Here is a 12,671-nt window from a genome sequence, read left to right on the forward strand (position 1 = left end):
CCCCCCCCCTCAGCCCAGACCTCTCAGATCATCTTTCGGCTTCCTGGAACATGGCGTGTTTGTCTTACTGGTGGTTTCCGCCGCTGCCGCTTGTACAAAAGGATTGTCGTACTTTGACTCCGGTAGAGCAGATGAGCCGAAGACCTTCCTACCACCGGGCGTATAGTCGTCTGCGCTTTCGGTGACTGCGACGGTCAACGGGTCACTGCAGAAGATCGCCAGAAGTCGATCCACCGTGTCTCGGACGGCATCTGTACGGCTGTGAAGTGGCACAGCAGCAATATGGCTCCTGAACGCGAAGCATGTCCCCTTGTAGACTTGATGGTATATCAGCTTGAAGTCTTCATCGTTCTGCCTTTCGGCATCGATCTCCTCGAAGCTGGCTTCGGCAGTGGGTGATGCCACTGTAGAGTTTGCTCTCGATCTGCGACGCTTGCTTTGGTGAAGGCCGTGCAAGCGCATACCAGCCATAACGACCTTTGACACGAGATCCTTGTTTTTGCTTTCGGTCGTAGCTTTCTCAGGAGAACCAGCAGCAGAGGCGGTCTGAACCTGGGACAATGCTGATGCTTTCGTGGCTGCAGATACTGATGGCTCTCTTCCGAGGTGAGGCTTAGCAGATGCAACGCTTGATGATCTCGAAAGCGGTCGGTTTTGTACTGGCACTTGATTGTTGCTGATAGACGGCCGATGTTTCAGGTCTTGAAGCGTGGTCTCAGTTTTCGTGGCAGCCGCAGCAGCAACACCTTCTCCACCCTTGCGTCTCGCCTTATGGCGACGCTCGGCTGCTTTGTCAAATGTCTCATTGACGCTCTTTCTTTTCCGTACTGGCGGTCTGTTTATGGTCTCCGCAGTGGCCAAATCTTGCTTCTCGGCAAGAGGCAAAAACACTGCGTCCACTTCGTCTGAGCTGTGCTGCGGCGTTGGAGGTGGTGTAGGCTCATCACGAGCAGCTCGATGATGCAGGTCCGAGGACAACGGCAGGGCATACAGCCGGATCGTATCTTTTGCCATGTCCTGGTTTCCAGTCGAAGACTTGGGCGGACTTGGCAATCCGGCTTCGTTAAACGTCTCCTTAGCAGCATAGAACAGCAGCTCAGTAATCTTCGGCCCTGGGAGTTCAGCAATCGCGCTTTTTACAGCCACGAGTATGCCTAGCGAAGAATCGGTGGCAGCACTACGCCACCATGCTGTGGTATCATCATGATGCTGGCCGAGCAGAATCGCAGAGAACCATTGCTCAGTCTCGGCATGGCTCGAAGTGACGACGAACGGCTTTCCGAGGCTCATGTACAATGGTACTTGCAATGTCCTGACTACGGACAGGAGTTCCAGCTCTGTTCCAGGTGCAACACATGGCTGTTGTTCGTCTTTCGATCTGGACAACGAGAGCCCTGAGAATGTTAGAAAATAGCTTTGCGCAGAAGAACATGGCCATCCTACCTTGGAGTAGAGCATCGTTTCCCAATGCCAAAGAGCCCTGCCAGATGGCAATCATCACGAATGATGATCGTGGAGAGCAGAGACAACAGAAGGTCGACGCGGACGCGATCGTTCCAAGCGCGAAAGTGGCGCGTCCAGATCTGGCCAAGGACTCGGAGATGTGCCTTCGGAGCTCTGGGACGACAAGGCCTTCTCTTCTGTGCACGGTGATCGTGATGCTTCTGTCGAAGCGTGTAGGCCACCCCGCTACGAGAGCTATACGATGCGACCTCGTTCGCCCCTTCTCTGTCCAGACTGCGCACCTCGAGAAGCCGCTGCCACCACGAATCGTGATACCCGAGTCCGATATCACCGAGTCGTTTCTGAAGGGCAGTGGACCAGGCGGGCAGAAGATCAATAAGACTTCATCTGCTGTGCAGCTGAAGCACTTGCCGACGGGGGTCGTGGTGAAAAGCCAGGAGACGCGAAGTCGAGAGCAGAACCGGAAGAATGCACGGCGGATATTGGGAGAAAGACTCGAAGAGCTGGAGAAGGGACCTCGGAGTCGAACAGCGTTGAAGGCAGAGAAGGCCAGGAAGAAGAAAGCGAGCGCGGCGAAGAAGTCTCGACGGAAGTATCGCGAGCTGGAGGAGGGAAAGGCAAAGGACAAGGCAGGTGCAAATGCAAGTGCCGAAGCGCGAGCAGGCATCGAGGAAAGCTCAGATGACTGCTACATGGACTCGGCGTCCCACACGGTGCGTCAAGTGAATGAAGACAGTGGCAAGAATGCCGCCCCGAAGCTGTGAATGGCGTCGATGCTGATGCAAACGCATGTGAGAGGCGCCTGCCCAACGGCGTTCAATGTTGTGTTTGGCAAACACGTGGCCCGGCCTCCACTTCACTGCACATCTGCTCTGCAACTTCACCTTGTGATTATAAACCACCAAGCCCAGAGGCAGCGCGACCGCTGTCACTTCGTCACCTACACCGCCTACACTTGCGCAACCACGAAGAAGAGAACATACATCGCACCACCTTCATCATGTCTACCGAGCTGCGCGGCCTCCGGGAGCAAATCCTTGGTAAGGACATATCACACCCTTGCCGCTTCCTGTGCTAACAGTGGCGAAGCCAACGCGAAGCTCATGATCCATCCATCCACCATCTCCAACACTGCTGCAGGTACGCTCCCGGCGAGACACATCATGTGCACTCCAACGCAGCTAATACCTCGAGTTAGGAGCGCTCCCAAACACTCGTCTTCCAAGCCGGCAATCCAGCACTACCCTGGTCGCACCGTCCTACCCACCAAGTGGCGAGCTGGACATCCTCGTCTTCGGCGACGGCTCCACCTACACGTCAGCCATCATGGTCGGCATCACTCCCGTGATCGAGGGAGGTACTAGCACAACTCCCGAAGCCGCGATGCGCAAGCTACTCTTGGCCACCAGCGAGTTGCTCAACGAGGTCATGCCCGAGCTCGGCGCCCACCAGCGTGCGATTCACGGCGGAGGAGGCGTGGACACGGACTTTCTCAACCAGGACCTTCTCGACGCGCAGAAGAAGGCATCTTAGGATCCTGCCTCAAACAATGGAATAAGCTGGGCCACGCTGAAGGAGAGCAGAGCTGCGGGAGACGGACTTGCGATGGAGAAGCAGGCTTTGCAGGAACTGCGTCGGATCCCATTTGCAAGACCTAGTGAGAATCAACTCGCTCGACCAAGCAACACTCGACCGGGGCGAAGGTGGCTCTGCGGGACCGAAGAATGAGAAAGTTGCTTGCTGAGGTGTACCGTACGGTACTCGTGCGTTACCACGCTTTCCTAATACGAAGAAAGTGCACCAAATCTCTCAAACAAATATCAACTCATTTCAGCGTCACTTGATCATGTTCCATTTGAGCTTCACGAACTGCTACAGTATCATCACGAACCGTGTCCGGGTGCGCCCCGCGACGCGCAACGTGAACAGCCGTCTAGACTAGCCGCGATGCAGCAAGCCTCTCACGCCTCTCAATGAACGGCACGCGATCAAACCGTCAATGGCGCGCACCGTTATCATAGCGGTAAGTATAAATTGTAGGACCACATCACCTCTGCTTCCACTCCTCGCATACCCAGTCATCAGTCGCTTCATCACCAATACCATCCACAACCATCGCTGCATCTGCAAATATGAAGTACATCAACGCCATCCTACCCGTCGCGCTCAGCTTCATCGTTGGAGCCAGCGCACAAGAGACTTCGTCAACTCTCATGATTCCGGGACCCATGGAGCAGAGCTTTACTGCTATTTCTGGTACAAGGACTGGTGGGACTATGAGTAAGACTCCCTCGAGTAAGATGCACAAGCTCTGGCTGTACTGGTGCGCCTTGAACAACTCGAAGAGCACACAATTTGCACACCCTAATGAAGCTCTACACACTCCATAGCTCCCCATCACCTCAACACCTCGCTCCAACAGCCCAAGCCCCCAGTCCATCCCCCGCCATGCCCAACCCACCCATGCTAACACCCTCACAGCCACGACCTCCATGCCCTCCATGCCGGAATCCTCCACCTCAACCAGCGCTTCAAGCGGCAGCCAAGCCTCCGTAGCCTCAAGCGTAGTCGTCAACGCAGGCAACCCAGGCGGCGACAGCCCTCCATCTACCGGGCCCAGCGCTGGCGATCCCGGGAACGTTTCGCAGACTGGTGTGAGCGCGGCGCAGAATACTGGGAATCCTATTGTTGGTGCTGTGCGGAGGCAGCAGGCGCTGTTGCTGGGGTTGGGGGTTGGGGCTGCGTTTGTGGTGTAGTTTGATGGGAGGAGGTGTGGGAGATGGGGTTGGGGGTTGGGGGAGTGGGAGCCTTTGGGGGCAGGGTGGAAGTAGGAAGGGTTTGAGAACTTTGCGGTGATGGGAACGGACACGAACAGCAGAAGATCGTAATTATATTCATACACCATATCCGTGCACCCCTGTCTGCACCAGCCATGGCATCTTGCCTCAGTGCCCATTCACCAACGTCTTATCCGCATCACTCTCTCCGCCCGCGCCTGCCTGACTCTGACTCCTACTCACATCTTGACTAATCGTCTTCCCCTCCCCCCAATCCAGCACATTATCCTCATCCTCCTCCTCCCCGTTCCCCTTCCCCTCATCATCCTCCATCCTCAACCCCTTCCCCTCCGCCACCTCCACAACCTCCTCAACCCTCTCCCTCCTCGCATCCGGCACACCCTCCGGATCAAAATGCCACTTCTGCACACACAATATAATATCCACAGCCAGCTGTCCATTCTTCCTCAACGCATTCTCCCAATGGCCGGGAACGCCCTGGCCCGTCACCAACATTCTCGCCACACACTGCACCAGCAGGACCCTCATTGGTGATTCCTTCTCAGTGTTCGCATAAACATACTGCACCCGCCTCAAACTCGGCCACGAATCCTCCACACGATAAAACTCCCTCACAACATCAAGGACCTCAAGCACCAAGCGCCTAATCTCCCACTTCTCAGCCATCAGATACACGTCCAAAAGCGGGGAGAGATCCTTCTCCTCCTTCGGGGCAGGGACGCGTTCAGAGTAAAGCCATCCGACAAACAGGCGGAAAGGCTCGTCTTCCTCGTCGGGCAGGCCGTAGACAGAGTTTTCGGTCGTCTTGTTGTTTTTGCCGCGGGGGTTGAAGATGTTGCGGAAGAATTGGGAGCGGTAGCAGAGGAGTTTTTTGTGCAGGATCCAGTGCGTGTTGGAGGGGCCGACGTAGATGTCGACCATGTCGCGGGAGAGGAGCCTGCAGAGGTGTTAGTCTAGTTGGGGGGATGAGAGTGGATTGGTGGGGAGAATGTACTCATGGAGCGGTCTTTCTCTTTCGGTGGTGGCCATGGTTGATGTGGTGAAGTCCAATGCTTCTTCGATGGTACAGAGACTAAGTAGTGCGTTCTGCGATTCCAATGCTTCTCGCTGTACTGCAATTGATGTTAAAGGACCGACGAACAACGATCAATCACCAGGCGACTAAATTCAGCGAAAGGAAAGAAAACGTGCACGAAACGGCGCACTTGCAGCTCTACTTAACAGAAACCCTACGCGACCAAGAGCCAAAGGGCCCTGTCGTGTCCACGCAGCGCAGCAAGTGTGGCTGACATCGCCTGGAGGCTGGCATGGTTGTGCAACTGTTCAATCCTGTTTGAGCCGTGAATGTACGTCACATACAGCTCAGAATCCAGCTGTGTCTTATTCTTGAAATGCAGTGGGAAACGCCATTTCGCGTAATCCTGACCGGATTCTTTGGTGAGCCGGAATGTGGCCAGCACGATGAAACGTGTGGATTTCACAGGACCCGCCAATGACTTCACGGCAACGCCATGCAACCACTTCCAGGGTTTGCATCGCGCACTAATGTAACTGTGGTTGGTGCGACTGGGATCGGATCAGCTGTGTTCGCATAAAACTGACATGACCTTGTGCGCGATCACGATACTCATCAGATCTGTGTCTTATGGAAATGCTTCGCTGTCTGGTATGTATAGGTGAACGCTCCGTCCTAAAATTCGTTACTGCTGTCCTGTCGAATGTATCCGGGTATCAAACGCCCAATCATGCAATGCAATGCCATGCCAGAAATGTACAACACCCGCTCGCTGAAATGCTCGCTTGAAGGAAACCGGAATGCCCGCTTGAATCACAATGCAATGAGGTCGATGTTGCTGAAATCAGGTGGGCTTCTCCTAAACACCACTCTGCCTTTCCCATCCAGTGCTGTACCTTCGTTACTCATCCAGATATTGGTCTTCTCCTCCTTGCCGCCATTCTCGTTGTCGACTTTAACAGTGCTCATCTTCTTCGCTCTCTTGATCTCGTCATCGCTGACCCCAAGGGCGTCGCGAGGGATCCACACGACGGGGCGTCGGGCTCGGAGTGCGCTATGTTGGAACGCATATCTCACCAAGACGTCGCGCTCGTCAGGAGAAAGATCCTCCAGTTCATCGGCATAGCCGGAGAAGAGCACATCTCCGACTGTGTGTTGGGCCTCAGGGTCACGCTCCGGCTTGTCATTTCGAGTGCCATCAGCCAAAAAGCGAAGCGCACCGACTGCTTCCGGTGCGACTCTCTTCCATTTTTCGGTAGACCACAATGGCTTGGCGGTGTCCTTGCGTTCGTGCCACGCGCCTTGACCTGTTCGTGGTGTGGAGCCTTGTGTCCGTGCATCAGGCGAATGTGCAGAGCCGGGAGTATCACTGCGCCTACGCTGCTCAACATCCCGCTTCTCAGCATCTTCAGCGGCGTGGTCGGCATCATGCTCGCGTTGTTCCCGCTCCTCGAGTGCGTCTTGAATATCCCGTGGGTCCTCATCAGCTCTGTCGCCTTGATTCAGGGGCGCGAACTTGCTAGCCTGGGCTCTTGCAAACTCTTCATCGCGTATGACAGCTTCATCTTCCAACGTGATGGGCAGGTACTGGAACAGCGGCTTGAATGCCACGTTCAGCAACCATTGGTAGCAGATGGTCGCAACCAGAAGAATAATCATGATGATCGCTTGAGGGAAGGCCTGGCCACTGATCGCGAAGAAAAGGCCAATCAAGCAAAGCTCAAGGAAGTAGAGACCAGTGAATAGCTGGTTGATTGCCACGGGGAACAGCAGACCGCCAGTGTCGTGGCGAAATTGATACACGAAAAGGACGTTGTATCTTTGCACAATCCAGAAGAGGCCGAAGATGAAGATCATGAAGACCAAAATCATAGGCGATATGATCGAGTAGACGATCCCGATGGTTGCGAAGTTGGTGAATGGGGGAAAGAAAGTGCCCCATTGCACATTGTTCAGATTCGTCTGCCTTCGCCACTTCGCGCGTGCTGTCGAGTCTGAGATTGGTGCCATAATGAACCACATGAACAACGATCCGACTTGTAGCAGAGCACTAGCAGAGTTGGACAGTGCTTGGACCGTCAGGTAGGAGAAGAAATAGGTTGACGCTTTCGGCAGATTCGAAGCCAGCTGCTCAACAATACTGCCAGGGTTCGTAGCCGCCTCGGAGAAGAAATTGGTGAGACCGCCGGAAATGGTGACGACCAGGAACACTTGTATGAACAGGAAAGCAAAGTACCACTGCTGCACACCGAGCTCTTTCGCATTTCCCGTGGCGACTCCTTGCTGCTTAACCAGGAGGCGGAAAATAATGGGAACCAGGAGCAGGATCACTGCCAAGAGTGCAGGAGGGAGAAGACCTTGAATGATGCTTTGCACCGTCTTAGGGGCTTTCTCGAGCCATCCAAGCCATGGAACCACCTGTGCTAATGTCGTGATATGATTGAGCAAAGATGTGAACGCGACTGGAATGGCGTAGAAGACGATCAACCCTGCGGAGATAAGCAATACCACGACTGTCCTGAGGTATCGTTCCCACCATTTGATTGCCATATTGTCCCATAGCACATCGTCAGGACTGATCTCCACGAGGCGAGGTGCCATTTGCTGAGGGATGTGGTGACTCAGCGACTGACAGCACATGTGAGCAGCGACCTGGTGGTTGAACTGGATGAATGCAGAGTTCATGTATGAAAATTTCTCGACGTCGTTCTGATCAGCCTCGATCTCAGCGTTGAGTCGAGCAAGCTGGCGACGGCATTCGTAGATGCGATCCACTTTCTTCCCCATCAGTGGCAGTGCTGGCCACCAAGTTGCAGAGAAGACTGGTAGTCGTATCGTTTCGCGATCTTCCGGCTTCATGTATCGCCTCCAGTATGGCTCTTCGTCTTGATCCTCGTCCCAGTCTTTATCAAAAGACTGAGGGTACTCTGTCGTCTTGTTGTCGCCCTTTTTCCAGAAGTGCGACTTTTCAGTCGTCTTGCTGTCGGAGATGTTCTTCTCTGTACTGCCCTTCCGCTCTTTCTCGTCGCTGCCCGAATCGTGCAACGGAAATTCGTCGTCTTCTTGGATGTGCGGTTGGGGTGATGGGAGGACCAAAGATCGATCGTTGTTCTTGAATAGATCCCATGGTCTTCGTTTGGCTGCGTGAGAAGGTGGTTCTTCGATATTAAGAGGCTCTCTTGGTCTGGACTCCCCGCTCGGCCGAGTAGTCTGGATATCTGGCACACCGAGGGTGTCATCACTGTTCGATGAGCCCTGCTGACCGGCAAGGGGATGGCGGGTTTGCCTTGGCAATGTATCGATCTGGGATCCGCCAGGCAGTCTCGGGCTTACGTTCCGACTCAGCACTGTACTAGGTCGTGGCGAAGCGGGACCGTCGCCTGCAGTGGGCACTCGGTATAGTGAATCGTCCGTGGCAAAGCCGGCACCGAGTCCACCCGTGTTAAGGGTATTCGTTGTCCGGTCAAAGTCGTGCCCAGCTTTGTGCAGCTCAGACTCGACACCTCCAACAATCTTATTGCCAAACTGTCCGATTCCTTTGCCAAACTTCTGAAAGCCCTGTCCCACACCGTCAAGACCCTGCCCGATGGCGCCGAAGGGGTTCTTGTTTCGCTGATTCTCCATCTTGTCATGCTGTCGTTCTTCTTCTTCTTCTAGAATGTCCTGCATTCCTTGTGGAAGTTGATTCCGTTGCTCTCCACCAGCACTAACACCTTCACCGTGGGCCATCTGCTCTGCCGCAGCATCTTCGTTCGCTTTGTCCTGTTTCTTCTCGTCCTTCGTCTTGGCCTTGCGACCTTCCGCCTTTGCCCTCTTCTTCTCCGCCTCAGCGTGTTTGGTGCGGCACTTCTTGATCAGGACCGTCTCTGCGTCTTCCAGGTTCTTAGCCCACTTGTCACGCTGCGAGACCTTGTCCGCGAGTTCATCGAAATTGCGATTGATCCAGATGTTGCGGATGCCGCCCGGGAAGACATCGTAGAGACCAGATAGGGCTTCGAGGGTAAGCCATTTGCGTGGAATGCCAGTAACAAGCACGGTGGTGGCAGAGGCTCGGATGCGGTGCTGTGGGCTGGTGAGGAAGGCCTGGCGCACGCGAATGTATCCTCTGAGTTCCTTAAAGACCACATAGAAGAACCAGGCCACGAACATGACGGCCAAGATTGTGTGTGCCCACAGACGATGTGCAAATTGCTTTCCAATGTTGGAGATGGAGTATCGATCCAGTCCATGGACTTCGTCCGCGTGAGCAGTCTTGTTGATTGGCAGGAGAATGGGGATGATGATGAGGGCAGCGGGAAAGAAGAGCTTGAGCAGCATGCGCAGGAAGCGCAGGAAGAAGTAGGCATCGAGGCCGCACTTCTGGATGAGGGTGAGGTTGTCGGTGGTGAAGAGCGGGTAGAGCCATCCGATGAGGCCTCCAGGCGGTTGCGGGACTCGTTCGCGTTCGGGCACGAGGTATGATTTCGGTCGGTAGATGCGCGACAGGCGTAGTCTCAACAGCAGGAAGATGAGCAGCTGCACACCCAGGGACACGAAGGAACCGGCGATGGCGGCGACCAGCGCACCAACCGTCTGCCCCTCGTTAGTTGTCGCAGCGCCGGCATTGCAATTGATGAGGCCAAAGATGCCAGACTCGCAGGTAGCGGTGGGCGATGGGGGGTCCATGATCGGGAGCCTGCACCCAGGTCACAGTACGTGCGTCGGGAGGATCCTCACCGAAGTGGTAATGGTACTGTAGCCGGAGGTGAGAAACACAAAATGCTGGCGTCGTGGTGCTATTCTATCGCAGGATCATTTGGCTGGTGCAAACAACATGAACGTGAAGATGCTAGAAAGAATGTGTTTGGTAGGAAGTCGTGTTGGTGCAGCAGCAGTCCGTGGTGAAGAAGGCGAACAAACCTGTTGTTGTCGCCTCTTGCCGCTATTCAAGACTTGGTCTTGGCCTGCTCCCGCGTCTCGTACAGTCAAGGGGGGCCGTCTTGCACGTTTCAGCTTTCGATAGACTATACGTCAACACAGGCGCTTATCAACGACACTACGGAGACTATTCTTATTAAGCGTAGCGACCGAGCGCTAGCCACACCGGAGTACGAGCTTGCGAGTACGTAGGTGAGGCGTCAGCGAGGGAGTGAAGCTCTATACCAGCCCTCAACTAGCCTTGGCGCCCGCTCTGATTGGTCAACTTTCAAGGTTTAGGGTCACGTGACCTACCGCACTGTGCCTGTTGGCGAACTCGCAAACATATACTCGTCGCTAACGCCTATGTCGTCGTATAATAAGCACTGTACGTCGGGTAGCGGTAGCGTGGATCGCACGCTACTTTGCAGTCTAGAAGGGTTGGTAGAGAGCTCCACTCCGCTACGCTTACCTTTGGAGGTTCACAACCGCCAACAGCACATTTTTCTTATTGTCGTGTTCTTCTTCTCTATCCCCACACCCGACACATCCATCATTCACTACTCGACAATCAATACATTTCACCGACAATGCATGTGTGCTTCGACTATGATTGTTGATGCACGTGTGCTTGATGCTGCCGCAATGACGCACCTCCACAATTTCTTTTGCGGGGAGAGGCCGCGATCACATGCGAGATTGCAGCAGCTGAGCATGGATCATCTGATGGAACCCCTGTATGTAGCAATCTCGATGCTCGTCTACACGATGTGGCCTCGACTGCACAGCTGGGAACCTCACAACAAAAGGGAGCGTCAATCATGGCTCAGGTCTTTGATATGCGAGAAGAACATATCTTTTCACCTCAGCCGACGCGGTCCATAAGATTTTCACGGGTGAATGCTACAGTGGTCCTCCAGTGAATACAGCAGCAAAGCAACACCACTATCTATCGATGTGCGACCATCGAATAGAGGTGTCCTGTTCCTGACACCCAGAAACACGTTGCTCACTTCACTCTACAACATCGCGACTTTTGCTACGAAACCGCCGCCAACGCACTTCTAACCGGAAAGTTCTCCTCCGCCTCAATACTCCACGGCCCAGGATTAACAAACCTCAACTCCACCCCCGGCCGAAAGACCATAACATGACTACTCCCCCCATAATGAAACATCCCAATCTCATCCCCCTTCTCCAGCATATCCCCCTCCTCCACCGTGAACTCACAACTACTCACCTCCGCCATCCCGATAAACACCGTCGCCATCACACCAATTTTCGGGTTATTGGCTTGGATGTATATAATCCCCCTCGTCGCCACAGCACTGATATATGGCTGGGATTCGTTGGGAGCTGCCGGATCTGGAGCGCTTCCATTAGATGCGAAGAAGCCCGTGTAGAGATTTGAACTGTAGTACGTCCCAGGCACATTCTCAATCTTGAGCACCCTGCCACTGACAGGTGCATGCCAGCGATGATAGGATAAGGCGCTGAGATATGCCTGATAGACAGTACCGTTGACGAACTGGTGCGCGAGGGGTGAGAAGTTGAGCATATTCGTCAACGAGTACGGTTGATTCTTAAGGTAAAATGTATCAAACAGCTGAACTCCCGACTGGACTTGCAGCGGCGCAGACTCGCAGGCATTGGTAACAACCGCCGTGGGGTCTGGGTATCGAGGATCGAGGGGTCCGTTATCTGGTGCTTCCACGGGTCGAATCCCATCCTGGAATTTACGGACGAAGTAGGAGTCCCAGGAGGTATAGCCGAGATAAGGCGCTGAAGCGTTGGGGTATTGGAAGAGTTGTTCGAAGGTGTAATTTGTTTTGCCATCGTTACCGGCCTGGGCTATGGCCTCTCTTCCCTCTGATGAGAGCCAGCCACCGAGGCACGCCTGGGATTCTGATGTGCCTAGAAATTTCGCCCACGTGTCGAGGACTTGCTTAAGTTCCGCGTTGACGATGGGGGAGAGGAAGAATTGATGACCTGACAGTGTTGCGATGGGCCAGTTCAGGATTGCGTTTATGGGTGTTCCCACGAGGCCCATTGCTGTTGTGGGCCGCTTTCTGTCGTAGAAGGGAGGCCCTTCTCGCAGGATGTGGTCTAGTACGAGAAGCATTTCGTCGAAGCTGCGGAGGGTTGGAGCTCCTGTTGGGTCTTGTTTGTATGGTGTATACTGCGGGACTTCCTCGAACATGGCGTTCGCCAGTATGGTCAGGTCTGAGTGGTTGTTGACCACGTCCCGGAAGTGTTGCAGAGCTGGATTTATCGACGGATGCGGGTTCTCCAACACAGTTTTCCTCCTGTAAGCAAGCCATTGCTGCGCATCGCTCCCAACTCTTGATGTCCAATCATCGCCTGACGATTGGAAATGCGGTATCGAACGTAGCCCGGCAACACCATTTTCTCCGATCCTCAATGGTATTATGCTTGCCGCCGGAGTGACAACCCATACTCCTGATAGCACCAATATCAAAAAATGCATGCGGAGCATC

At 54.3% G+C, this 12,671-nt stretch overlaps 6 protein-coding genes across 6 annotated transcripts; 2 read left to right on the forward strand and 4 right to left on the reverse strand.

Moving 5' to 3' along the window:
- Window positions 1-9: 9 nt before the first annotated feature.
- On the reverse strand, window positions 10-2,131 carry CLAFUR5_02679 (uncharacterized protein; the record flags this gene model as incomplete). Its single annotated transcript, XM_047901827.1, has 2 exons — window positions 10-1,394; window positions 1,444-2,131. 2 exons carry the CDS (start codon window positions 2,129-2,131, stop codon window positions 10-12), a joined length of 2,073 nt encoding a protein of 690 aa, XP_047758856.1.
- A 333-nt stretch (window positions 2,132-2,464) lies between these two features.
- On the forward strand, window positions 2,465-2,997 carry CLAFUR5_02680 (uncharacterized protein; the record flags this gene model as incomplete). The annotated part of the gene is made up of 3 exons (XM_047901828.1): window positions 2,465-2,504; window positions 2,554-2,604; window positions 2,663-2,997. The coding sequence occupies 3 exons, from the start codon at window positions 2,465-2,467 to the stop codon at window positions 2,995-2,997; spliced, it is 426 nt and encodes a 141-aa protein (XP_047757656.1).
- Window positions 2,998-3,596: 599 nt separating this feature from the next.
- CLAFUR5_02681 (uncharacterized protein) lies at window positions 3,597-4,220 on the forward strand (the record flags this gene model as incomplete). Its single annotated transcript, XM_047901829.1, has 2 exons — window positions 3,597-3,744; window positions 3,946-4,220. 2 exons carry the CDS (start codon window positions 3,597-3,599, stop codon window positions 4,218-4,220), a joined length of 423 nt encoding a protein of 140 aa, XP_047757657.1.
- Window positions 4,221-4,409: 189 nt separating this feature from the next.
- Window positions 4,410-5,291, reverse strand: CLAFUR5_02682 (uncharacterized protein; the record flags this gene model as incomplete). The annotated part of the gene is made up of 2 exons (XM_047901830.1): window positions 4,410-5,199; window positions 5,257-5,291. The coding sequence occupies 2 exons, from the start codon at window positions 5,289-5,291 to the stop codon at window positions 4,410-4,412; spliced, it is 825 nt and encodes a 274-aa protein (XP_047757654.1).
- A 799-nt stretch (window positions 5,292-6,090) lies between these two features.
- Window positions 6,091-9,942, reverse strand: CLAFUR5_02683 (uncharacterized protein; the record flags this gene model as incomplete). The annotated part of the gene is made up of 1 exon (XM_047901831.1): window positions 6,091-9,942. One exon carries the CDS (start codon window positions 9,940-9,942, stop codon window positions 6,091-6,093), a length of 3,852 nt encoding a protein of 1,283 aa, XP_047757655.1.
- A 1,270-nt stretch (window positions 9,943-11,212) lies between these two features.
- Window positions 11,213-12,373, reverse strand: CLAFUR5_02684 (L-tryptophan decarboxylase; the record flags this gene model as incomplete). Its single annotated transcript, XM_047901832.1, has 1 exon — window positions 11,213-12,373. The coding sequence occupies one exon, from the start codon at window positions 12,371-12,373 to the stop codon at window positions 11,213-11,215; it is 1,161 nt and encodes a 386-aa protein (XP_047757652.1).
- Window positions 12,374-12,671: the final 298 nt, after the last annotated feature.

This window comes from Fulvia fulva, chromosome 2 (genome assembly GCF_020509005.1).
Source record: "Fulvia fulva chromosome 2, complete sequence".
Taxonomy (NCBI): Eukaryota; Fungi; Ascomycota; class Dothideomycetes; order Mycosphaerellales; family Mycosphaerellaceae; genus Fulvia; species Fulvia fulva.